This window comes from Mus caroli, unplaced genomic scaffold, assembly GCF_978045245.1.
Source record: "Mus caroli unplaced genomic scaffold, Mus_caroli_1 scaffold_4, whole genome shotgun sequence".
NCBI lineage: Eukaryota > Metazoa > Chordata > Mammalia > Rodentia > Muridae > Mus > Mus caroli.
Genome location: NW_028227259.1, coordinates 106,745,355 through 106,773,031, shown reverse-complemented (window position 1 = coordinate 106,773,031; position 27,677 = coordinate 106,745,355). Strand labels below are relative to the sequence as shown.

The 27,677-nt window shown below is 41.2% G+C and overlaps 1 protein-coding gene across 1 annotated transcript in view; it reads right to left on the bottom strand.

Annotated features, from left to right (window-relative positions):
- The window catches only part of Arhgap24 (Rho GTPase activating protein 24), a 420,204-nt gene that overhangs the window by 325,452 nt on the left and 67,075 nt on the right, over nt 1-27,677 (bottom strand). The window contains exon 2 of the mRNA XM_029477119.2: nt 21,680-21,876. Coding sequence (XP_029332979.1) covers nt 21,680-21,856 — 177 coding nt within the window. The 5' untranslated portion in view covers nt 21,857-21,876. The remainder of the gene's footprint in view (nt 1-21,679; nt 21,877-27,677) is intronic.

Sequence of the window (27,677 nt, the reverse complement as noted above, 5' to 3'; positions counted from 1 at the left end):
TGAGAAATACCCTGTTTTCTGTGCTTACAGTTCGGAGGGAAAGGTGCCTAAAATGAAACCACACTCTGTTTTTAAAATTTTTTTCAGCCCATGTTGAAAATGTTCAACATACAGAATTAGAATATGCTGTATATTTCTTAAAATATTTTGATGACAGATGTCTCAGATGAGTACCACGGAGAAATCACAAAAATACAAAAATCATGTCTTACCCTTTACCATTGCTGTAAAGGGGTGAAATTTTTTGTGACAAAACTGGCTAGGAAAGTATGTTGAGCTGGCTTCCCTGAGGCATACACAGCCTCCACTCTGACCAACTCTAGTCTCTAGCCAAAAATAACGTACTAGTGACATCCCAGGAGGCTTCTCAAATGAAAGGATCAAGAGGCAGTGTGATGTTAAAAAAGTAAAGGAAATTGAAGGTTTATATATATCTCTGACTAGAGGGACAGATGATATTGACAGGAACCAGATTCATTGGTTAGGGACTTTGCAAATATGTTCTGATCACGTTATACCATAGTGTGCTATGATTCAGGGGTACAGAGAACTTGTTCAAACAATCAATTAAAAACATAATCGTGGGAGGACAGTGATCTGCCCTGCAGGGAGCGCCATCTTGGCTCCGGGACTCCGCCGAACTTAGTCTGTACAGGTTAGAGTGAGGACCACAGAGGCAGACAGCTTCTGGGACAGGCGGGAGCCACAGAGCCGCTGAGGCAGCACCCTTTTGGGGCCGCAGACATCCGGCACCCTCCCAGCTGGAAGACAGTGGTCTGCCCTGCACAGGAGCCCTCTGCCTCAGGAGCAAGGAGCACATCTTGGATCCAGGACTCCACTGAACTTAGGAAGTTAGTCTGCACAGCTGAGAGAGTGCACCACAGAAGCCTACAGCTTCTGTGACCTGCCAAAGCAACACAGCATCTGGGAAAGGTCCTGTTTTCCGCCTTCTTCTTCGGCCAGGAGGAGGTCCAAACGCCAGATATCTGTACACCTTCCCTTTAAGAGGAAAGCTTGTCAGCAGGGAGTGCTCTAACCACTGAAACTCAGAGGAGAGAGCCTGACTCCCAGGTCTGCTGACAGAGGATACTCAGAATCACCAGAAGAACAACCTCTGAACAACTATAACAACTCCAGAGATTACCAGATGGCGAGAGGTAAACGTAAGAATTCTACTAACAGAAACCAAGACCACTCACCATCATCAGGACTCAGCACTCCCACTTCCCCCAGTCCAGGGCACCCCAACACACCTGAAAACCTAGACCTGGATTTAAAAGCATATCTCATGATGATGGTAGAGGACATCAAGAAGGACTTTAAAGAACTACAGGAGAACATGGCTAAAGAGTTACAAGTCCTTAAAGAAAAACAGGAAAACACAACCAAACTGGTAGAAGTCCTTAAAGAGAAGCAGGAAAACACATCCAATCAGATGATGGAAATGAACAAAACCATACTAGACCTAAAAAGGGAAGTAGACACAATAAAGAAAACCCAAAATGAGGCAACACTGGAGATAGAAACCCTAGGAAAGAAATCTGGAACCATAGATGCAAGCATCAGCAACAGAATACAAGAGATGGAAGAGAGAATCTCAGGTGCAGAAGATTCCATAGAGAACATCGGCACAACAATCAAGGAAAATGGAAAATGCAAAAAGATCCTAACTCAAAACATCCAGGAAATACAGGACACAATGAGAAGACCAAACCTACGGATAATAGGAGTGGATGAGAATGAAGATTTTCAACTCAAAGGACCAGCAAACATCTTCAACAAAATTATAGAAGAAAACTTCCCAAATCTAAAGAAAGAGATGCCCATGAACATACAAGAAGCCTACAGAACTCCAAATAGGCTGGACCAGAAAAGAAATACCTCCCGACACATAATAATCAGAACAACAAATGCACTAAATAAAGATAGAATACTAAAAGCAGTAAGAGAAAAAGGCCAAGTAACATATAAAGGCAAGCCTATCAGAATTACACCAGATTTTTTACCAGAGACTATGAAAGCCAGAAGATCCTGGACAGATGTTATACAGACACTAAAAGATCACAAATTCCAGCCCAGGCTACTATACCCAGCCAAACTCTCAATTAACATAGATGGAGAAACCAAAGTATTCCACGACAAAACCAAATTCACACATTATCTCTCCACGAATCCAGCCCTTCAAAGGATAATAACAGAAAAAAACCAATACAAGGACGGGAACCACGCCCTAGAAACAACAAGAAGGTAATCCCTCAACAAACCTAAAAGAAGACAGCCACAAGAACAGAATGCCAACTTTAACAACAAAAATAACAGGAAACAACAATTATTTTTCCTTAATATCTCTTAATATCAATGGACTCAACTCCCCGATAAAAAGACATAGACTAACAAACTGGCTACACAAACAAGACCCAACATTTTGCTGCTTGCAGGAAACTCATCTCAGAGAAAAAGATAGACACTACCTCAGAATGAAAGGCTGGAAAACAATTTTCCAAGCAAATGGTATGAAGAAACAAGCTGGAGTAGCCATTCTAATATCTGATAAGATTGACTTCCAACCCAAAGTCATCAAAAAAGACAGGGAGGGGCACTTCATACTCATCAAAGGTAAAATCCTCCAAGAGGAACTATCAATCCTGAATATCTATGCTCCAAATACAAAGGCAGCCTCATTCATTAAAGAAACTTTAGTAAATCTCAAAGCACACATTGCACCTCATACAATAATAGTGGGAGATTTCAACACACCACTTTCACCAATGGACAGATCATGGAAACAGAAACTAAACAGGGACACAGTGAAACTAACAGAAGTTATGGATCAAATGGATCTGGCAGATATCTACAGAACATTTTACCCTAAAACAAAAGGATACACCTTCTTCTCAGCACCTCATGGTACCTTCTCCAAAATTGACCACATAATTGGGCACAAAACAGGACTCAACAGATACAAAAATATTGAAATTGTCCCATGCATCCTATCAGATCACCATGGACTAAGGCTGATCTTCAATAACAAAATAAATAATAGAAAGCCAACATTCACGTGGAAACTAAACAACACTCTTCTAAATGAGACCTTGGCCAAGGAAGGAATAAAGAAAAAAATCAAGGAGTTTTTAGAGTTCAATGAAAATGAAGCCACAACATACCCAAACTTATGGGACACAATGAAAGCATTTCTAAGAGGAAAACTCATAGCTCTGAGTGCCTCCAAAAAGAAACTAGAAAGAGCACACATTAGCAGCTTGACAACACACCTAAAAGCACTAGAACAAAAGGAAGCAAATTCACCCAAGAGGAGTAGACGGCAGGAAATAATCAAACTCAGGGGCGAAATCAATCAAGTGGAAACAAAAAGAACTATTCAAAGAATCAACCAATCAAGGAGCTGGTTCTTTGAGAAAATCAACAAGATAGATAAACCCTTAGCCAGACTCACTAGAGGGCACAGGGAAAGCATTCTAATTAACAAAATCAGAAATGAAAAAGGAGACATAACAACAGATCCTGAAGACATCCAAAACACCATCAGATCCTTCTACCAAAGGCTATACTCAACAAAACTGGAGAACCTGGATGAAATGGACAAGTTTCTAGACAGATACCAGGTACCAAAGTTGAACCAAGATCAGGTTAATGATCTAAACAGCCCTATATCCCCCAAAGAAATAGAAGCAGTCATTAATAGTCTCCCAACCAAAAAAAGCCCAGGACCAGATGGGTTTAGTGCAGAGTTCTATCAGACCTTCAAAGAAGATCTAATCCCATTTCTTCACAAACTATTCCACAAAATAGAAACAGAAGGTACTCTACCCAACTCATTCTATGAAGCCACAATTACTCTGATACCTAAACCACAAAAAGACCCAACAAAGATAGAAAACTTCAGACCAATATCCCTTATGAATATTGATGCAAAAATACTCAATAAAGTTCTTGCTAACCGAATCCAAGAACACATTAAAACAATCATCCATCCTGACCAAGTAGGTTTCATCCCAGGGATGCAGGGATGGTTCAATATACGGAAATCCATCAACGTAATCCAGTATATAAACAAACTCAAAGACAAAAACCACATGGTCATCTCATTAGATGCAGAAAAAGCATTTGACAAAATCCAACACCCATTCATGATAAAAGTCTTGGAAAGATCAGGAATTCAAGGCCCATACCTAAACATGATAAAAGCAATATACAGCAAACCAGTAGCCAACATTAAAGTAAATGGTGAGAAGCTTGAAGCAATCCCTCTAAAATCAGGGACTAGACAAGGCTGTCCACTTTCTCCATACCTATTCAACATAGTACTTGAAGTCCTAGCCAGAGCAATTCGACAACAAAAGGAGATCAAAGGGATACAAATTGGAAAAGATGAAGTCAAAATATCACTTTTTGCAGATGATATGATAGTATATATAAGTGACCCTAAAAATTCTACCAGAGAACTCCTAAACCTGATAAACAGCTTCGGTGAAGTAGCTGGATATAAAATTAACTCAAACAAATCAATGGCCTTTCTCTACACAAAGAATAAACAGGCTGAGAAAGAAATTAGGGAAACAACACCCTTCTCAATAGTCACAAATAATATAAAATATCTTGGCGTGACTCTAACTAAGGAAGTGAAAGATCTGTATAATAAGAACTTCAAGTCTCTGAAGAAAGAAATTCTAGAAGATCTCAGAAGATGGAAAGATCTTCCATGCTCATGGATTGGCAGGATCAACATTTTAAAAATGGCTATCTTGCCAAAAGCAATCTACAGATTCAATGCAATCCCCATCAAAATTCCAACTCAATTCTTCAACGAATTAGAAAGTGCAATCTGCAAATTCATCTGGAATAACAAAAAACCTAGGACAGCAAAAACTCTTCTCAAGGATAAAAGAACCTCTGGTGGAATCACCATACCAGACCTAAAGCTTTACTACAGAGCAATTGTGATAAAAACTGTGTGGTACTGGTATAGTGACAGACAAATAGACCAATGGAATAGAATTGAAGACCCAGAAATGAACCCACACACCTACGGTCACTTGATCTTCGACAAGGGAGCTAAAACCATCCAGTGGAAGAAAGACAGCATTTTCAACAAATGGTGCTGGCACAACTGGTTGTTATCATGTAGAAGAATGTGAATCGATCCATTCCTATCTCCTTGTACTAAGGTCAAGTCTAAGTGGATCAAGGAACTTCACATAAAACCAGAGACACTGAAACTTATAGAGGAGAAAGTGGGGAAAAGCCTTGAAGATATGGGCACAGGGGAAAAATTCTTGAATAGAACAGCAATGGCTTGTGCTGTAAGATCGAGAATTGACAAGTGGGACCTCATGAAACTGCAAAGCTTCTGCAAGGCAAAAGACACCATCAATAAGACAAAATAACCACCAACAGATTGGGAAAGGATCTTTACCTATCCTAAATCAGATAAGGGTCTAATATCCAATATATATAAGGAACTCAAGAAGGTGGACTCCAGAAAGTCAAATAACCCCATTAAAAAATGGGGCTCAGAATTGAACAAAGAATTCTCACCTGAGGAATACCAAATGGCAGAGAAGCACCTGAAAAAATGTTCAACATCCTTAATCATCAGGGAAATGCAAATCAAAACAACCCTGAGATTCCACCTCACACCAGTCAGAATGGCTAAGATCAAAAATTCAGGTGACAGCAGATGCTGGCGGGGATGTGGAGAAAGAGGAACACTCCTCCATTGTTGGTGGGATTGCAAGCTTGCACAACCACTCTGGAAATCAGTCTGGCGGTTCCTCAGAAAATTGGACATAGTACTACCGGAGGATCCAGCAATACCTCTTCTGGGCATATATCCAGAAGATGTCCCAACCGGTAAGAAGGACACATGCTCCACTATGTTCATAGCAGCCCTATTTATAATAGCCAGAAGCTGGAAAGAACCCAGATGTCCCTCAACAGAGGAATGGATACAGAAATTATGGTACATTTACACAATGGAGTACTACTCAGCTATTAAAAAGAATGAATTTATGAAATTCCTAGCCAAATGGATGGACCTGGAGGGCATCATCTTGAGTGAGGTAACACAATCACAAAGGAACTCACACAATATGTATTCACTGATAAGTGGATATTAGCCCAAAACTTAGAATACCCAAGATATAAGATACAATTTGCTAAACGCATGAAACTCAAGAAGAATGAAGACCAAAATGTGGACACTGTGCCCCTTCTTAGAATTGGGAACAAAACACCCATGGAAGGAGTTACAGAGACAAAGTTTGGAGCTGTGATGAAAGGATGGACCATCTAGAGACTGCCCTATCCAGGGATCCATCCCATAATCAGCTTCTAAACGCTGACACCATTGCATACACTAGCAAGATTTTGCTGAAAGGACCCAAAGATAGCTGTCTCTTGTGAGACTATGCAGGGGCCTAGCAAACACAGGAGTGGATGCTCACAGTCAGCTATTGGATGTATCACAGGGCTCCCAATGGAGAAGCTAGAGAAAGTACCCAAGGAGCTAAAGGGATCTGCAACCCTATAGTTGGAACAACATGATGAACTAACCAGTACCCCGGAGCTCTTGTCTCTAGCTGCATATGTATGGAAAGATGGCCTATTCGGCCATCACTGGAAAGAGAGGCCCATTGGACTTGCAAACTTTATATGCCCCAATATAGGGGAATGCCAGGGCCAAAAGAATGGGAATGGGAGGGTAGGGAAGTGGGGGGCGGTATGGGGGACTTTTGGGATAGCATTGGAAATGTAATTGAGGAAAATATGTAATAAAAAAAATCCACAGAATGCTAAAAAAAAAAAAAACAAAAAAAAACATAATCGTTCATTTCTGAGAGCTGAGAAAATACCACAGTGGGTCAAGAGCAAGTGTGAGAACCTGAATTCCATCCAAAAGGGGAGCATGGCAACATATGCGTGTAACCTATGTACAGTAAGCACAGTGGAGGCAAAGAGTGGGACCTCTGCAGCTTGGTGGACCGCCAATCTAGATAGAATGGCAAATCCTAATTCAGGGAAAGTTGCCATCTCAAAACATAAAGTGAGGAACAACTGTGCAAGACCTTTAGCATGCACAAGTGAGAGTTCATGTGTTCACACACACACACAAACACACACACACACAGACACACACATACACATACACACATTCATGTACATACACATTCATACACACATACACATTCAAACACACACATATTTATACATATACTCATATACACACATACACACACACACACACACACACACACACACACACACACACTTTTCCCTATATAAACTTACCAGCACTACTGTGTCCTCTTCTTGGGTATTTTCAGTCTCTTGTGTTTGTATTAGAAGGCTCACAGACCCCATGGATTAGTGATCGAAGGTATAAGTCCAGAGCTACAATTTTCACCCTACTAGAATTCAATTCAACCTTGTCTCACCCAGGATGAGAAAGCCATCCAGGTATTACATACGGATTCAGACCCTTCTGGACCACAGCTGCAGCTACTGTCCAACACAAGTCACCTGCAGGGAAGTTTCCACAGAAGTCACTGTGAGGAGGAAGCAGGAGAAGCTTGCAGGCTGCTCCTTACATACTGATGGCTCTGAGGAACAGTGTGACTCCTTTCATAGACCTGCCTTCCACTGAACCCTCATCTTGCTGCTGGCTTGGTTTAACAGTATCTCGGTGGCCTTTAAAAGAGACAATTCCATATATTTCTCCATTTTTAAATAATTGTCAACATCAAATTAGAAATGCTATGGGTCAGAGCGGTTTTAAGGACAGCATCCTCAGAAGTCATTGTCTTTGAGCTTTTTTCTAGGGGGTAGGGTTATACAGTGGGCAGTGAAAAGAGAAGGTTGATGGTAGTGAAGCCAGAGAAATGCATTAAAATGTTAGGGACGCCTAATGTCCTGATGACTGAGTTAAAGCTGTTTCAGATGTAAAAGGGAAGTCATTGTGGGAAGAGGGGAACCCTACCATAATGAACCTCTTTTCTTCATTTCAGAGACTCTCACATCCCTGTTGTACAGGAGTTCATGACACTTCCATCAGTGGCAACGGACTGGGCACAGACAGTGGTGAGAACCCCTGGGATCAAGTCACAGTTGTACAGGACAGGTAAGAACACCTAACATGGCAAAGGCTATCAAGCACATGGTTACACGGTTCAGGCACAGTGCACAGGAGAGCCTCCCGATTTTCACACCTGTTTTCTGGGGTGGGCAGAGAAGGAAAGAGGGGGTGAGGGGAAGGAAACATGATTTTCCTTTTTTTTTTCCCTTTAATTAAATGAACAAAAACTATTACACTAAAGAACAGCACAAGGCATTCAGTAGTCAGGAAATGTCATTGGCACAGAATTAAAAAACACCAGAAAACTACTGTGGAGATATCATCTGTGTGTGTGTGTGTGTGTGTGTGTGTGTGTGTGTGTGTCTGCCTCACATTAAATGAATGGCTGACTGGATGTGTCCAAGAAACAGGAAGGTCTGAGTGAGAATCCCCAGCTAATACAGTCACTTAATCCATAAGTGAGGTTGTTTCCCGGGCCATGTTAGCTCCTAAACCCAGAGGGCTGTCCCGTTTCTCCCATGACAGCCTCTTCATTCTTCAGGCCTATTTAAATGGAACTGACATTTGCTCTTATCTGAATATCTATCTACCATTATCAACATCACATCCTTATCGAGTTAGTCTCTATAGTACCTGTTTTGACTCCATGCAAGGCCGTTGCTCTCATTACAACAGAGCTTCACAAAACAGTATGTCTCACTTTATAATAAGTAAATGCCTAGCCAAGACCCACCTGCATAAAAATGTGTTTGTGAACAAACAGATAAGGAAGGCAAATGGGTCCAGTCCTGGAGAGTCTGTGCGAGTACAACTGTATCTCGTCTGTTAAAAAGCCACGTGGCTTTCTCACTCTCACTCTTTGTCAAATTTCACTAATATGTATACTTCTGAAAGGTAAAACAAGCTCTAGCTGACTCTAAAAGGAAACTTAAAATATTTTATGGTAATCAAATAAATGTCACTATAAAACGGGAACTAATTTATAAGCTTATGCTAATAAACTAAAATCTAATAAAATTTAAGTTTTTAGCCCTCACATGACCTGCCCGATGGCGATTAAGATAATGATCACCAACTCCAGCATGGGGGCACTTACACCAAACCCTCCCTCTTGCTTAACCCCATTCCAGGTGCTGCAAACCTTTGTTTAGAGGCTCCCATGTGCTGACGCAATTTGGCCTTCTCTTTCAGGGAATGCAATACCTTCTGTTCTAAAGAAACCTTTGTTCTTCTATTAGAGAAATCAAGAACTAACTCGTGTTGCCAGTGTGACTAAGGGCAGTTGATTACAACTATCAGAAACATGAGCCAGTTCTTGATTATGTAATAGTTACGCAAATATTTTCTTATGATAAAGTTTTTGTTGCTTCTAATTTTTGTTTTGTTTTGTTTTGTTTTTGAGACAGGATCATATGTTGTAGACTTAGCATCCCTGTAACTCCCTATGTAGATAAAGTTGTATATCTGCCACCAGAGTAATGGGATTAAAGATGTGCCCCCCACCAGCTCGCTTGTTTTATAATTTTTAATTTGTTTTTAAGTTCTGAGAGGTAAGTCAGCAACCTCCCATTTTTGAGAAAAAGAAGCATCTTAGATAGTGGCCCTTTCAACAGGGGACCTAGATTGGAAACTCTGACCCAAACCACAATTTAGTGTTAGCTGTTATGTAAATATAAATATGTCTCAGCCTTATTAATCAAGAGAATCCTCTATGTGGAAGTAAACTTCAAAGACTCTTCTATTATATAAGAGATTTGGAACAACTGAAATTCAGGCTCCCTTCTATTTAAGCTACAGGGAATGGAATTCTGCTAAGACAAAATTACAGTGCCAATTGGCAGAGACCAAAGAAATAGTTAAGATTCAGTCGCCCAATCAACTTCACTATAAGGCTAATCATCTTTACTTCCTGGTTCGGGCTTTGTACCAACGATCCTATGTAGACATTTGATTTTAATTAAATGGTAGCCAATTAATTTTCCCTATCTATGATGATTAGGCGTGGTTTTTACACTACAGTATCTTGGTTCCTTTATTTGCACTCAGAGCCCAAATTCCTGCCATCCCCAATGCAACTTTTGCATATTGCATCAAGAACAAAGTAGATGCAAAGGCTAAAAAGAGAAGTGACATCTTTTCTTCTTGACACAAAGGTGGCAAAAGAGACCAACATTAGACAGGACCCTTAGTTACTGTCACCAGAACAGAGCCCAGTGAGAAAGCTCTCCAACACTCCACACAAAAGCAGTCAGTGCCTTGTCTATATGAAGAAGGAATAAGAGTCCTAGAGGAAAGGCGCCCACACCTCAGCTCTTCCATGGGAAGAACTGCATTGATGCCTCCCACTCCTGGTGAGCATGTCTGACTCTGCCCCAACGTTAACCTCTTGGCTGTGCTCAAGTCCCCCAGCTTTTTCTTCTAATCCCAACCCTGAAATGGAAATACAGTTTGGGAGAGTGCCTTAGCCACATTTCTCAGAGTCCTTTCTAGGATTACACCTACATAAAAACCCATTCCATTGCCCTCACAAAAGTAGATGGGGGGGGGGTGGGATGGGGGGGGGGATAGACCTCACATTGTGTCTCTGTCTCAGGCTAATTAGAAAACCAATGACATACATCTCAATGAGCTCTGTCCGTTTCATCTCCAGGAACTCATTTGCAGACATCAGCTGCAGGCCCTCCTTCTCTTGTGCACACATCCATCACATATGCTTTGTTCCACGAACCCTTGGCCCTGCATGAACTGTAAAGGCAGCCAGAAATGAGACCCAGACTCCTGTTAGTATGAACGGATAGGGATGCCATAAGGCAAAACAACGCGAACAAGAATTCTCTATGACTACGAATGCTGCAGAGACACCACAGATTCGTTCAGTGACCCCCAAAACTCTGTGTTATCTTTGAGTAGATGTGCTGGATCCGACAGACTCTTCATAAGCCAGCAACCCATCTCCTGAACTCTCTCAGTCCATACAAGAATTAAGGGTTGTTAACATGCTGTGCTTAGTTGGCATGATGCCTTTCATTTGTGATCATTATTTTTAAAACAGGGTTCTTCAACAGGCCTTACTGGATGCTGCATTTATACTTTCCAAACTCGATATCTGGCTCCCTCCTTCTCTTTCATAGTCTCACGAGCACATCTACTCAGAAGCCTCTTGGCATGAGATGAGCCCAGCTCACCTCCCCATGCATCTCCAGAGGACTTCTACGTGACTGACTTATTTTGTTTTAATTTTTACTCTTCTATCTGATCTTGCCAATTTCTACAGAAAGAACCATGAGAATTGATGATCACCTGACAAGAACAGAGAGCAACAGTTCACACTCAATGTCACTATTATATTCCTGGAGGAATCAGCCTGCAATGAGAGGTTTCCTTTAGAAGCCACCTCCAATGACAGATGGGACTCATTCCATATATATATATATATATATATATATATATATATATATATATATATATATATATATATGAAACTGAAGAGTTGCTGAAGTTAGCTACACTTTAAGATAACAAGGCTTATTGTTTTGTTTTCATGCTGGAGACTTCCCTTAAGATTGCTGATATGTTTCACAGTAAACGTCTGGAACTCCCAAAGACATCCAAATTTCAACATTATTAAAACACCATCAATGCACGTGCCTCAGACTGAAAGTCTTCGGGTGCAGCATTGTGTGACCCATCTTCAATTTCAAATAGAAATGAAAAGACTGAGAAAAAAAAAACAAAATTTCCCTTCTTTACATCTCTGATGGAACATAGGGCCTTATAAAGTGAAATTTCTACTGAGCTGTCGACTAGAGAAACAATAACTTAGAAAGACAGTGCAGTGTCTACAAACTATTCCCTCATTGGTTACACATTAGATGTGTCAAAAGGTGTCAGTTCAATTCCCAAGGATCCATAAATACTCAGATGGATGGAGTTATAAGCTTTCTGGACAGTGACATGAAGCTGTGCTCTCTATGGTCTCTACAGTGATTCTTCTGGACCTATTAATCTTTGAAATTGATTAATTGTTAGAACATCCAGTCTAAGATTTCTAACTCATCTCAAAATCTCATATAGAAAGAACTTCAGGGGGGCACCTTTGTTGGTTTTGTTGTTTTGTTTTGTTTTGTTTTGTTTTGTTTTGTTTTGTTTTGTTTTGTTTTATTTTATTCCCCTCTTAAATATCCAAAGGCAGAACTAACCAGAAGAAAGCCAAAACTCAAATAAATACTGCCTCTTTAACAGTAACCACAGTAATTTAACCAGGGAGGTTTTAAGACTGACACTTAGAGGCAAGCAATCATGACAGTATTTGTGCTGATGTCTAGAACTGTCTTCAGCAAGGCTGATTCAAAATTTAGCTAACTGAGGATATTTACAAAATCTATGTGGGTAGAAAATGAAAATATTACTCACTCCCCTGAAAGGCAGAGGGCCCAATTTCCAAATGTCTGTGGATATTACTGTGCAAGTTTTACAGACAAGGTTTGAGAAATAATCTTTCTGCAAGAATCATAATCATTTAATTTTTAGAAAACAAGATCAGCGTTGATATTGAGCAAAGCCTAAAGAAAATCAGGAGTGAAAATTAACTCTGAAGCCAATGAAACTTCATCTTTGCACGGAACTGAGGAAATGCAGAAGGAGCAGCGAGATAAGGTGACACACATCATTAATGAGAACGGTGTGCCTTCGGCCCCCACAGCACTATCATTTACAAAAGCAGGAGTGACTTGCAAAATATTTCCTTTCAAATCTGGGGGAAAATATAATTCATGGCATCAGAAAACAATATCTAGGAAAACAAATTTCAAAATAGAGAGTGAGACTTGGCCCTGCCAGGCTGCCTAAACAATGCACTAGCATCTCACTTGCTGATGTTCCGGTGTCCCCGTCAGCTCTGTCAAAAGCTATGAATATTAAACACGCCAGCTAACTAAGGGCAAGGCTGATTTATTCAAGCAGTGCTGCACACTTCAAGCTAGGCCAGGATGACAGCATCCTGAACAAACATGTAGACCCATGAGCCCAGAACTCCAGCCTCGGGTTCTTAGCCTTGCCAGCCCCGTGACTGGCCAAGCAGGAGGTGTTCATCTGCATTGAGTTAAAACTTTAGCACATCATTTCCATTGTATTGGGGGCCATATCCAAAGAATTTGTTGAATAAAGAATCTGGGTACCTAAAGATAAGCCAAGGAATATTCTACAAAAGGATCGACTCTGCTGATCTCTTCCGGTAACTATGGCATAGGAAAGAATGGTGAGTTAAAAGGAAAAAAAAAACAGCAAAAAATAAAATAAATTTGATAAGTAGTACAAGATATTCAGTATCTTAAAATTTCTAAAAATGAAAAATTGTACGGAAGCCTAAAGTACAGGGCATGATCCATTAATGGAATGTTATTTCAAGTTAATCATAAGACAGATTTGACAAACCAACGATAGTTATTTAGTTCATAAGAAAATGATGCCCCCACTTATTTTGGAGGATAAAACTCAAACATATTTTATCTATGACTAATAACTTTTAAAATCTAAAAGTACCGCATGGTCATTGTGCGTATAATACTGAATAGGATTTATACTTTATGCTAAACTATTTTCTTGACTCTAAAATCAGAAATAGCAAGGTTCTGAGAGTCCCACAAGTTTAAGAGATACCAGAATGGAATCTAATTTAGTGCCACACCACTGCCAGAGCAAGCCTCAGCCTACACACACCAAGGACAAAACAAGCAGAGAATTGATCATTGGAGCTAGGAAGCACCCCTAGCACCAGGGAGTATCTGTAACTTGTATCTCAGTCAGTCAGGTGCTTAGGATGTTTGCCCTGTACCTGAGACATAGATGGGAGAATTAGTGCAGGAAAGCAAGGAACAGAAAGTTCTAGCACCATCGTATTCCAGCAAGGGAGTGTAACAATGAGAAGTAGGCCCTTTGGTCATGGCATCCTGGAAGCCAGAAGCCGGAGGGTGTACTTGCCATATCAGAGCTAGAAGGTAGAACAGAAAACCAGACACAATATCATGCTCAGCTTCAGAGAGTAAAGCATCTGGGATGTTGGTCACTAGCCACAAAGCCAACAAAGCCAGGTAAGAGCCAAAAAGCATGTGGCTCCGATATCCTATGCTCCTCCCCCTGCCAGTCCCAGTTTTAAGACTCCAAAGAGATGGTCTTCTCCCCTCTCCCTCGTCCTCCCCCTCCCCCTGCCTTTTCCTCTCTTTTTTTCTCCTCTCCCTCTCATTCTCTGTTTTCTACCTAGTTCCTTCTGTCTCTGTCTCTCTCTCACACTAACACAAACGCTCACACATATTCACATATATGCATGCACATGTTCACACACATGCACATATGTATACTCACAATCTTTCTTACACACACACACATACATGGAGAACACATTCTTAAGCATGCACTCACATACATGTATACTCACACACATATGCACTGTGACACACTTTCTCTAACACACATGAGAGAGGGGAGAAGGAGAGAGAGAGAGAGAGAGAGAGAGAGAGAGAGAGAGAGAGAGAGAGAGAGAGAGAGAGAGAGAGAATAGCTTCCTTTCTATAAAACAGAAACCCCATCAACAACAAGCTGGTAAAACAGGCATATGCTGGAGTGGATACGAAGGGACATAGATGAACTTTAAACTGAATAAGAGGCTTGAATTTTAGATTACAATTTAACAATTAAAAATGACCAGTGTGGTTCCTCAGACTTGGACATAATTAACATATGACAGCAACTCCTCTCCTAAAATAAATGAAATCATATGTTCACATACCAAAAAAAGCTGTATGTAAATGTTCATAAAAGCATTATTCGTAATAGCTAAGAAGAAAAACAGACCCATCACCTGTCATACCAACTAAAGTGTGGTGTGGTGACCCAAGAGCACATTCTCAGGCAACAAAACAATCAATATACCCTACGATGTGGACAAGACTCAAGTAAAGTGCTTACCATCCAGCAAGAGCCAAAGCACAAGGGGAAGACCTGCTGCCTTAAGGTTTTCTCCGCACACATAGAAAGTAAGCAAACTGCTTTAAAATTTACAAGTTATGGAAATGACATCGATTAACAGTTCCTAGGTTAAGGAACATGCAGCAGTCCTTTTAGGAAAATGGATGGGGGCTGGATTTAGATGGGATGAAGCTAAAACCAGCAGAACACCTGGCAACAGAAGCCTCGACAAGAAATTACAAATAGCTGTGAAATGCCAGGAGAAAATCAGCCCCCCAAAATAAAACTGTTTAGAGGAAACCGCCACCCTCACACTTCCTGCTCTTACTTCTGTCTCAGCCAGGAGCACATAGAAAGTGCTAAAGTCTCTGCTAATGAGGCACCCAAAACATGGATGGCTGAGCTCCGCAATGCTGACTCCATATCATGGGCATGAGAGCTTTCAGCCATAAATGAAAAAGGCACAGATGCCAAGGGATCCGATTCCTGTAGCTTCCCTCCAGATTGGTGCTGATACATCTGTGCTATAGGGAACTAGGAAGCCAGGGCTTGCTTTCTCAGAAATTTTGAAAAGAGACTTCCTTAAGTCTTCTTGGAAGCCATCAGAACCATGTTCAGCCACTCAGATGGAGCCCCAAAATGATTTAAGCAGAGAGAAAAGAGGACAGTTGTGAGCGCTGCTTTTGCTGGAAGGGTTGCTGGGATGTCAGTGTTGGCAACACACGTTACAGATGAAATTAAGCCAGCTATTGCTTGGCAATTAGCACGGCCATAGCCAAGAAACTCCTTGTGAAGCTAAGATACACTGATCATCAAATTCTTCTTCATTGTACAATTAATGAAGTGTGTACTATGGATTCTAACTACTCCTCTCTGTGTCAGAGTCCTCTGACTGTCAGAGAGGTCAGCAGTAATGGTGACGATGATGGGGGTGGTGGTAATGATGATGGGGGGGGTAGTGGTGGTGGTGGTGGTGGTATCAATGACCTAATAAGACTAGGTACTGGTTTACATCATGAAACACTTCACACAATCTGTAAGGTAGATATTTTATGGAAGACCATGACAAAGTATGACAAATAATAGTTTATCCAAAGCTGAAACCACTGGGTAAACCTCATATGAATCCACACAGAATGATTAGAGACTCTGCACACACAGCAACTGAAGTCAACTGCTTACTGGGCAACTGCCTAGAGTGGATAAAACCAATTTACAGACTGTTAGGAGGAAGGAAATCCCCATTCTCTGATCTTCTGCCTAACTGTCTGTTTTAAGCTCAATGGCCTCGGCTGTGCCCCATCACGTGCCCCTCTACGCACCGACACGTATTCTCAGTCCTCCTTCTGGAGCAATAGGCTGAAGTAAATCCTTTCTTTTCTAATTTATATCTGGTTGTGGTATTTATCACGTCAACACAAAAGTAACTACCATAGTGAACCACTGCACCTAAGTAAGGGTATGTGAGCAATCAGGAACTGGTGCACGCTGACCCCCTACGAAGTAACCCTTTTATATCCCTTCCTGGACTGCTTGAGGGGAAAGGGCGCCATGTTGAATTTGGAAACCAAAGTTAAAAAGTGCAAAAGACCTGACAGCCCGACCATCTAAAGTGCTTCTTGAAGCAGATTTCTCTCACTTGCTCAGACACACACAAACACACACACACACACACACACACACACACACACACACACACACACACACACACAGCCTGTACATTCTGTTTCGTATAGAATGTCTGTAGGAACACTAGAAACGTCTGCATTGAGTTTAGAAATGATCGATAACATGAATAGCTTGGATATTATCTGATATCCAATATCAGACTCCCATATGGACAGTCGGTGCTGCTTTTCTGTTTATGAAGTGTGAGAGCATCATGAAATCACCCACGTAAATTCTCTCGCCACTGCTCAGCCCTTGGGCTAAGACCGTGTGTGCAGTAGTCTCCTTTACTTGTCATAGTAACTTCATGAGTGAGGTGATCTGATCTCAGTGGACAAACAAGCACACTAAAACTCAAGCTACCTAGGCATTTTCCCAATGTGTCATGATCTGTCAGCAGATAGCTAAAGTTCAGCACAAAGAATTTTACTCCAAAGTCTTTTTGCCCGACATAAAAAACACTACACTTATTTTGTGCATAGAGGTAAGCAATGAGAAATTACTGAACTATGGAATGAAATTATTTGAATTAATCACATTACTTATCTCTTGAGAAATGACTTCTATGAAATCCCAAAGAATCCCTAAAACCCCATGAAGGCATGCAGTACTGTTCTGCTTCTCCTTAAATCCTGAATGCCTCAGATACCACGCACAAGTCTCTTGCCTGTCTTAGATTTAGAGTGAAATTCGTTTCTTACATTTGCAGCATCACTTTAAACACTTAGCTGTGCCTGTGGCTTCTTTGGATTCCTATCTTGTAACTGGGAACAGCAAGTGCCTGAGAGGTTTCTAGATTTCATGAACTTATGAGTTTCATTAAGTATAAAATTAGACCTTGCTCTTTAATCAACAATCAATTCTGCACATTTGGAGGTCAGCCCTCAGGTTACAACACAGCAGTGCCTTGTACTCTGAGTTAGGACAATCCATTGTGATCCAATATAATGTCATCTTCATTGGACCCAGCAAAAAACATTCCCCACACATGTGGATCAATATCTGTGGTGGAAAGTCTAAACTATATTAATTGGGTTGCCGCCTGTCTGGCTTTTGGCCATTTTCTCAGAAGTATCACACTAGATTCTAAAAATCGATGCTTCCTGCTGCCCTCCTAGCATAGAAGTGTGTTGGGGGAATTCACCAGCATGGCCCAAGGCAAAACTTAGCTTTTATTTAAGTTATAGTATACTTCAAGAAATAAGACAGATTGTCCCATAGGATCTTTAGCACACCCATGGCATTGCCTCTTTTAGAAATAGTAATACCAAAACCAAATAGCTACAACTAAAGCCTCAGCTGTTGATCTTTTTTTTTAATATTTGTGGTTTTATCTTCTGTATATTAGTATTTTGCCTGCATGCATGTATGTATCCCAAATGTATGTCTGGTTACCTTGGAACCAGAGTTACCTTTGTGACCTGCCATGTGGGTGTTAGAAACTGAACCTGGGCCCTTTAAAAAAAACAACACGTGCTCTTTCCCACTGAATCGTCTCTCTTAGCTATGTCATAACCACTACTGAAAGATGGACAAGTGAATATTTTCATGACCTTGGTTTAAATCTGTCTAAAACATCCTCAAAAACATAATTGATCCAAAGCTTAGTGTGTGGTGAGGGAAAAATATTTTTGTAATCTTTTGCATTGTTTTTAAACTTCTTCTCTCTATATAAATACCACTGTATTGTAAGATTAAACATCAAAATAGGAAATGAATCTGAAAATATGGAAAAATATAGCTATATAAAATGCTGATAGCATCAGCCTATGCATGACAAAGTGGTAGGTTCATAAATACCCACGTGGATCACTTGTCTGTATTTCCCCCCCAGAAACAACCAAACTCAGCGGTAGAGTTTTCAGTTGTCTGTGAATAAAGTTTGTCCCCGCATTAGAACATTCACTTGTCACCAGCCAGGTGTCAACAGTTTCACCCTAATGAACTAAAATTGCAAGGTTCATTATCCACTTCTAGAAAAAGAACATGTAATAAAGGTATTTAGTTTTGTGTATTTTTAAATTGAATAGGTAAGTTATTACTTTTGAGGTAAGATTCTATCATACTGCCAGAAAACCATAGTTAGGGCTGTTAGGCTGTTGTCAGTCACACATAGAAAATGGTGAACTTGAAGCAAATTCACTTTCTACTCAAGAAGGAAACACAGGAGAAGTGGTACTGAGAATTCTGAAGTCCTCCAACTTGGACAGGTGGTTGGGCATCTGGGAAGCCACAAGAGATGAGGACGAGTGTGGAGAATGATGCTAAGGACTGTGACACAATAAATCAGATGCACATCAAGTTCTGAGAGAGATGAAAGTAGAAGACATGGATGGAAGATAAACCTAATTGGGAGAGTTATGTCATTAACAGGCTGTCAACCTATTAGGAAATGGCTGTCAGAATTCCTTTCTAAGAGAGTGGCACAGGACTGGGTGGTTTGTCTAAAGATTGCTTCCCACCATCCAGAGGGAGATCCAATCTCTGTGTAGAGGACAGAATCGTTTGCACATGACCCCGTGTCTCTCTCTCTAAATCTCTTGCCCTCTCTGCACACTTACAAACATGGAGCTTCTACTGTCTGAGTGTGAAATGTCCCCACGAACCAAGAATGGTGGTGTATGCCAGTAATGTGGAACTGGGAACTGGGAACTTAAGGCAAGGGAATGCCAAGTCATAATCATCCATGATGACACAATAAGTTCAAGGTCAGGGTGGTCGTCATAAAATGCTGACTAAAATAGTCTACAATAGAACAAAATAATATTCCCACAGATACATGGACTTGAAACTTGATCCACTGTTGTGTTGGAAGTCTGTGGAAAGCTTGGGTGTGGCTTACCTCACAGAAGGAGGATGTTGAGAGCAGGCCTTGATGGTAACAGCCACTTCTGGGTCCTGTCTGAGCTCTTTGCTTCCTGTCTGCCTATAGGGTAAGACTAGCCACCTGTTACCTCTAATACTATAAACTGGAGCTGGCCCCACCTCAGGACCTCCCACAATGATAGCCTATGCTCTTTAAAACTAGGAGTCAAAATGCATGAAGAACAAGAACATCTTGTTGGAAGCATTAAATTGAATATAAATAATCAAGAAACATTTCTGGCAAAAGACCAGTCCAGAAAAAAATTGAGGATTAGTGGGAGAGCAAAGGCTAAGCTGAGGAGCAAGGAACTCTGGGATTTATACTTCTTGTCTAGCTGCTCATTAGCAGCATCCATTTGTTTAGTAAACATGGATGTACAAATACATAATTTCCCCAATTATAACATCTGTAAAGATTTTCTTCATCTACATCTTTAAAGCCTATTGTAAATTTGGTCTGGAGATGCAAGTCTGTAATCCCAGCTACTTAGAAAGCTCAGGCAGGAGGATTACAGCTTCAAGGCCTTCCTGAGTTACAGGGTAAACTCAAAGTCAGTATAGGCAACTTACGAAACTGCATTTCAAATGTACATGTGTGTGCATGCGTGTGTATGTTTGTGTGTGTGTGTGTGTGTGCATTCAAGAGAGAGAGAGAGAAGGAGAAGGAGAAGAAGAAGGAGGAGGAAGAGGAGGAGGAGGAGGAGGAATGTAGGGAACAAGCGGGATTGAGTGACCTGGAAATTTAGCTCAGTGGTACTGCACTTGCCTATCAGGCATAAGGCTAATGGTTCAATTAAAAAATCAAAACCCTCCACAAGATTTTTCAATGCCATTTAGCCTTCATTCTTTCAATTAAGAGTATAATTCTGAGTTGAGATAATTAATTAGTGTAGTAGAGAATAGGCCTGGCCCCACTCTGCAAAATACCAAGGAAGAAAATCAATGAATGCTCTTACCCAGCTGTCAAACCTATGAACCACAACAATGACCAGAAAAGCAAGTGAATCCTCTGCTTGTTCCCCTAGTGACTGATTTCCATCAAGGACAATGCCACAAGAAATCACTTGATTTGCATCCCTTTTAAAACTTCCATAGAGCTTGTCCAGTCTCAAGTGGTCATCCCTAAACATGTGTAGATACAAGCAGTACCAGTAGGGGTGTGTGTGTGTGTGTGTGTGTGTGTGTGTGTAGATAGATAGATAGATAGATGAAGATAGGTATATAAACAATAAGTATTTTATAAGACAGTAATATAAATCATAACCCTGGTAAATACGCAAAAGCTAATAGCAACCTTAAATAAGTGGGGTTTAAAGCATGAACTTGAGTGGTTTTATGTCATTGAATTACAGGAATGAGAATCCTGTGAAACTATCATGCGTTGTGAACTTAAAACAGTAAAACAGAGTTCTGATTTAAATTCGTAGTTAAGACCTTGAATTTTGAACTCTGAACATGAGAAGAAGTAACCTCAAGAACAAGCTATGTCTTCTCTCATGTCTATATCCCCTCGACATGGGCAAAGGAAAGGCACAGTAGTGAGGCCTCTCTTTGTATCTTTCTTTTGTTGATAAGCAGTGGCCAGGACTGAGAAAACTCAAGCACTTTTTCTTTTTCTTTTTTTTTTTTTTTTTGTTACAGCCTTGAAACTTGTGGCTAAGAACACAAGGAAATAAATGACCACTAAAGAACCACAGAGAACAGGGAAACTGTCCCCAGAGGAGTGTGGCTATGTATGCAGTTTCCCTTAAAATATAGATTTTTCAACTTATTCCTAAGGGGAAGAAAGGAAAGAAAAACTGCCTTGGATATGAGCTCTGCCCCCTAATAATAGATGCCCACTAATATTTTCTCATGAAATAAGGTTGCCTGAGGGATTCAGACATTCTGTCCCTTCAAAATTAACATTGGACAACTGTAATTTGCCCCAGAGTCTCAATTAGCTGATTCATCGTGTCCAAATATAAGCAAAGTATGGAGAAGAAGCAGACAAGACGCCTGTGAACAGATACTGTGGGGAGGCAGAGACCCCTCAGCCACCATCAGCTGCACAGATCCCTAAGGTCTGTGGGAATAATTTTTCCTACTTACCAAGGGCTTGGTTTCATCTTCATCTTTGAAATAATAAAGCTGATCCCCCTTAAGCACAAACCATCGGGTGTGCCAAGTCTTGACAAAGCCGCCTTGCTTCCTCAGCCACCCACACTTGGTGGCGTTCTGCCGCCCTTGGCCTTGGGGGCTCTCTGTGGACTCACAGCTTTCCTCCATTCTCAAGCTGATGGATTTTCCTATGTAGAAACAAAAGGAAAAAAGGAGGATAAGGTATTCTGTTGTCACTGTTCTTAAGGAGAGAGAGAGACAGAGACAGAGACAGAGACAGAGAGACAGAGAAAGAGGGGATAAAAGGAGAGAAGGAAGGAAAGAAGGAAAGGAAAGGAGGGAGGGAGAAAGAAAGAGAGAGAAGGAGGGAGAAGGAAGAGGAGAAGGGAGTGAGAGAGGGAGGGAGGGAAGGAAGGACAGGAGAAAGAAAAGAAGGAAGAGAGGAAGGAAGGTGTGGGGAAGGAAGGGAAGGGGAGAGAGAAGGAGGAGGAAGAGGGGAAGAGAGGGAGGGAAGGAAGACAGAGGGAGAGAGAGGAAAATAGAGAGAAGAAAGGAAGGAGGGGAAGGAAAGGAAGATGAAGGAAGAGTCACAGGAGGGATGAAACATGTGTATTAACTCACTGGCTGGATTTCTGGAAACTACCCACATACCTGCCAAGGGTATGCCCAGAGGGAGAGAGCATCGTGTACTTGCCTGCTTTCTTAAGGGAGCTGGGAGCTAAGGACCCTTGCTTCCTGAGTAGAGTTGCAGAATGGGACATTTCTGGAGGATCAGGCAATTAAAACCAAGTATTCAGCATCTAGGGTCATGTGCCTTCTGTGCAGTGCTGAAGTCCTGCGTGTGCAGGCCTGGCTTGTGGTTACCTGAGCTAGCACTATTCCCACACATGTTAAAGCTTAAGGGCACTATTTTTAAAACGTCAGTGGAAGACGTTTGTTTTGCACATGTGAAAATCTCTTAAGATGTTACTCTCTGCTTCCTCCAGTTTCAACCAGACGGTTTTCTCTGCTGAGGATCTGTGCAGCAGAGGATGCTTAGGAACAACAAGGAAACAAAACAAACAGAAAACAAAATGTAAAAAGAACTTTCGTGGCTAGTTGAATTTCCTGTTCCCCACAGGCTCCCTCGAATCCAGGAATGAGGGAGTAGTTAAAATCCGGGACCCATTAAGCACCATTTCAGACTGTGTGCAAAGGAACTCAAGAGTCTCCACTCGATACAAAGCAAGAAAATGAGCCACAGGCATGCAGAATCAGCGGCAGCCTTAGGAAGGCAAACTGCCATAGCAGAAACACAAGAGTGAGCAGGAGGTGGGCTGGAGGTGGGCAGGAGGTGAGCAAGAGGTGAGCTTTTGGTGGCAAGCATTTGTCCATGGAAACAGCCCCCGGTAAACGTGGTAGAAATTATATATATATTTGTATATATTATATATGATACATATGATATGTCATATGATATGTCATATGTATCATATATAATACATCATACAGTGTTATTATATTATTAATTACATATTACATATTATTAATTACATATATTATTAATCACATGGTGTTTGAGCCAGCCTTTGTTCCTCTGTGTCTCTTCCCTGGAGGTAACTCCTCCAACAGCCCTTAGCTGGGCTCCTTGAGCTCTTTCGAGGTAATTCTACTTAGTTGCAGCAATGACTGCACCTGGGCTCTAATCTCTTTGTTTTGATCGCTTCAGCCATCTTCCAGGTGCAGGCATCCTGATAATCCCAACCTTTCCTTTGGGCTACTTTGTACTTCAGTTGGGTCACTGGCATATTCTCGAGCTCTTGTGGTGTCTACACATACCCTTTTTGTGCTGGAATTTCATAGTTACTACCTTCTCTCTGTGGTGCAACTGACACCTTCCCCTCTAAGGGGCATTCCCATGGCAGAGACAGCTGACTGTAGGAACATTCTCTCCCTGTGCATGCATGTATCTGCAGATTGGATCATGCCTGGTGTTTGATGTAAGTTTGTTGTTCCCAGAGGGCAGGGAACTTTCAACTCCTTTCTTCCACAGCACTTGACCTAATGTAACGAAGCAGGTGAGCTCCATTCTACTTAAACAGTGTGTGTGTGTGTGTGTGTGTGTGTGTGTGTGTGTGTGTGTGTGTGTAATTTAAAGAGTATATTCATTTAGACCACTCTAAATCATCTTTATTTTGTCTCCTTGTATTTAAATTATTCCAACATATACAATTCTTCGACATTTATTTTTTCCTTTGACAAAGCAACTTGTAAATTTACATAAGAGCATAAAATAAGCATTTTAACACCACATACACACACACACGCATACACACACACACACACTCACACACCTAGAATGTATTACAGCCAAGAAAATTCTTTCTTTGGAGCTCTTTTTATATTCCCTCTTAAATTCATGCATTTTATTAACTTTGAAAAATACTGCCTCCAAAGATTTCCAAGGTAATTAGCAAGCTACCATCAATAATATAGAAATGCATGCAGCCGATTCCCTTTGTGTCTACTCTTTCTGACTTGGTGGAAGATGTGTGCGTGTGCCTTAGACCATGGTTTATGGCCCTTCTTGCATCAGCTGCTTGTACATTTGGCTAAAGCCAGGGCAAGTGCAGAGCCCACCGAACTCCTGGAAAAGCTAACAGCTAACTTCATGACTTCATAATACATCATCTCAGCAATGCTAATTACATTATTAAAACAAATGAAAATGATTTATTATAAGCCTGGGGGAAGAAGAATGCCTTCCCTATTGCTGTGTGGGAAAACCAAAACAAAACGCAAACTCAAGTCCTACAAAAATAACCAAGGTGTTTGTGGAGAAGTTGAAACATGTGGAGAAAAAGAGCCAAGTCCTCTCTTCATCGCTAAAATAAAGAGGAACAGCTCGATCATTTCTATCAGTCCTCCTAGTGTCCTACAGTGAAGCATCTCTACAGTTGCATAGCTGTAGAGCATCAGATATCAGCTATCCTCATACCTGGTGAAGCATCCAAAAGTCAGTGTGTGATGAAGTGATTCGTGTTGCATTAGGGTCTTGTGCTGGGTGTCTAACGGTGACATTATCTCCTTTCAAAACCTGATCTTCTCAAAGCTGATCATGGTACATGACACATTGATGACAAAATTGATCAGTGATACTCAATCCTCCCTCATCCCCAAATATCAAATATCTCCAAATTCGAAGGAGCAGAAGGCCCCATATCCTTCTAATTTGTCTGCCGAGTTTCAATCACCCTCTGCTGAGAAGACAGTTCTCATGTTGCTGGTCTTGTTTGCTTCTATTGTAAATCAACACAGACAAATGCTTACCAAACTTCATCCTTCCAAAAGCAGCTGAAGAAAGCTGTCAAGCATTCACATCCGATAGGGACTCTATAGTCTGTGGTTCAAACTTTAATTGACTTTGCACTATATATATTTTACAATCCAGTTTTCTCATGGTCCTTGGGCTCTGAGACTGTCAGCCTCCTATTAACTCTGGAGCCTGATGTCTGCTGCCTCTTCCAGTTCACACACACACACACACACACACACTAACCACAGCAGTTTTGTTTGGTTGGTTGGTTTTGTTGAGGTTTTTTTGTTGTTGTTGTTGTTTTTGTATTTTTTTTTGTTAATTTGGAATTGCCCAACCTCGTTTATGCCTGCAGTATTTACTTACATTGACCACTGTCCACAACGTCCCGCCTTTGGCTCTTGGCACAACCTTTCACCTGAATCTCAGTCTAAAATCCACCTCTTTCCATAGCTATCTAGAATGACTTTCGAATTAGTTCACTCTTTGTATTCTCCATTACCCAACTCTGACCCTTCACCTGCCTTCCTAACAGGTCCCTGAATTGCTAATTATTTTATGGATTATTTTATTTGTTTTCCTTATGTGAGTTTTGTTTATTTGATTTTTTTTCATTGTCTGTCAAACCCCAACTCCCAAAGGAACCATAAGCTTCGTGAGGTCAAGGACCTGGCTTTGCTGACCTCAGCATCCCAGTGCCCCTGTGCATACTGGGTACTCAATACACATCTTCTGAGTAGAGGGAAGGTGGTACCCTTGATGGTGGTACCAGTCCTAGTTTCGTTTTTATTGCTGTGATAAAAACAAGAAAGAAACACTGGCCAGAAGCAACTTGTATGTTGCAGGTTAAGGTATATGTCCCCACCAAAGTCGGTTACTGAAGGAAATCAGGGCAGGAACTCAAGACAGAATCTTGGAGGCAGGAACTGAAGTAGTAGAGGCTATGCAGGAACATTGTTCACTGGTTTCTTATACAACCCAAGACTACTGCTCAGTGGCAGCACTGTCCATAGTGAACTTGGACCTCCCACATCTATCCCCAATCACAAAAATGCCCCACAGGTTTGTCTATACACCAGTCTGGTGGAGGTGTCACCTCTATTGTAGTTCCTTCTTTCCATCTGACACTCTACCTTAGGTCAAAATAAGAACAACAACAACAGCAACAACAACAGCAACTAGCACAATATGTAACAACCACAACAGAATTCCTGCAAAAATAACTTGGACTGTTCTTTTTCTTGATATTTAGTGCCTTAGTGGTAGTTGTGTACTTTAGGAACTCAGTGGTTTTCCCCTTTGGCATGGGAGATTTCAGTTAACATGTAGTCACAATGACCACACTTAAATGACCTTGAATGCCCTTTTAAAAACATAACAGCCACGGCAACAAACTTCAGATAAACCATAACCCATAAAAAAATTTCATTTTCAAGCCTTGGTAGTAGATACAGTACCAGTCCTGGCTTAGCATCAGACAAGTGTGGTTTACATGTTCCTGTTCACAGAGCACAACTGGATGTCCACTAAGCAGATCCATTCCCTCACAGCCAGGACATCGCAGCTGAGTGCTACATGAGATGACAAAACAGAACTACCAATTTCATTACTCATCAACATCACAAGGACAGTGGTATGACCATGTAAATACACGCTGATTCCCAACTAAAGCAGAAAACAGAACTGAAAACTTAGTTGGAGCTTTCCCATTACTCTTGGGAACAGCCCTGATAATGGCTACTGTGCCATGTCCTGGATGAAGGTGCTCCATCATCTAATTGCCTTGTAACTGTTGATTGTTGTCCAGTGGCGGACGACTTTGTATCTACTAATACAGTGATTCTTGCAAGCAGTGGAACTAGGGTCACATGGTATGACCCAAAGGGAACTCAGTCTCCTAACAGAATTTCCCAGACTCAAAGAGCACACACACGCAGGGACTTAGACTGGTGACTTCGTGCCAACAGAGGCTACATTTGCAAAACTACATGTAAATAGGATGCCAGATACCACTGAGGTGTAATACATCCCAATGTAGTCATATAGATTCAACTACGCATATCCAGAAAGTAGAAGAGAAGAGATGAAAGAAAGGGACAGAAGTAAAGGAGACATAGAAAGAAAATATGTGGAGAATAAGTGGAGAACAGGGATGCCTGCTTTCCACTCTGCACACGAGGGCTGCAGCTGTGTGAAGTGTAGGCTCTGCAGCCTCGGAGGTGTGGCTAAGCTGTAAAGAAATGGATGGCTCACACTGCTCCAGAGTCTGAATGCCCAGGATCCCGTGTCTCACGACCCTCAGCACAAACAAATGATTCCTGTGGATCAGACAGTCCATGGCCTCTTCTGGGGAAGAAAGTGAAAACTGGCACTGTTGGGAAAATACTGCAATTTAAGTTTTGGTCACATCCAACCACCGTCCCCATTTTCAGAGACAGGGAAGACCTGAGAACTGCGCTTCTTGTGCAAGGACATTCCATGGCACACAGTAGGAGATCACAGATAGCCAATATTTAATTCTGCTCTCTTATTTTCTAAAAACCAACAGTAGCAAAAATCACTGTTTTGTGGGTATTGACAACGTGCTGTTTTGTCAAGCATGTTATCAATTTTATTGGCTCTATTTCTACAGTCCAGCACATAGTCTATCTGTATAGTTCACATTATAAAAATATACACACAAAAAATTAGAAC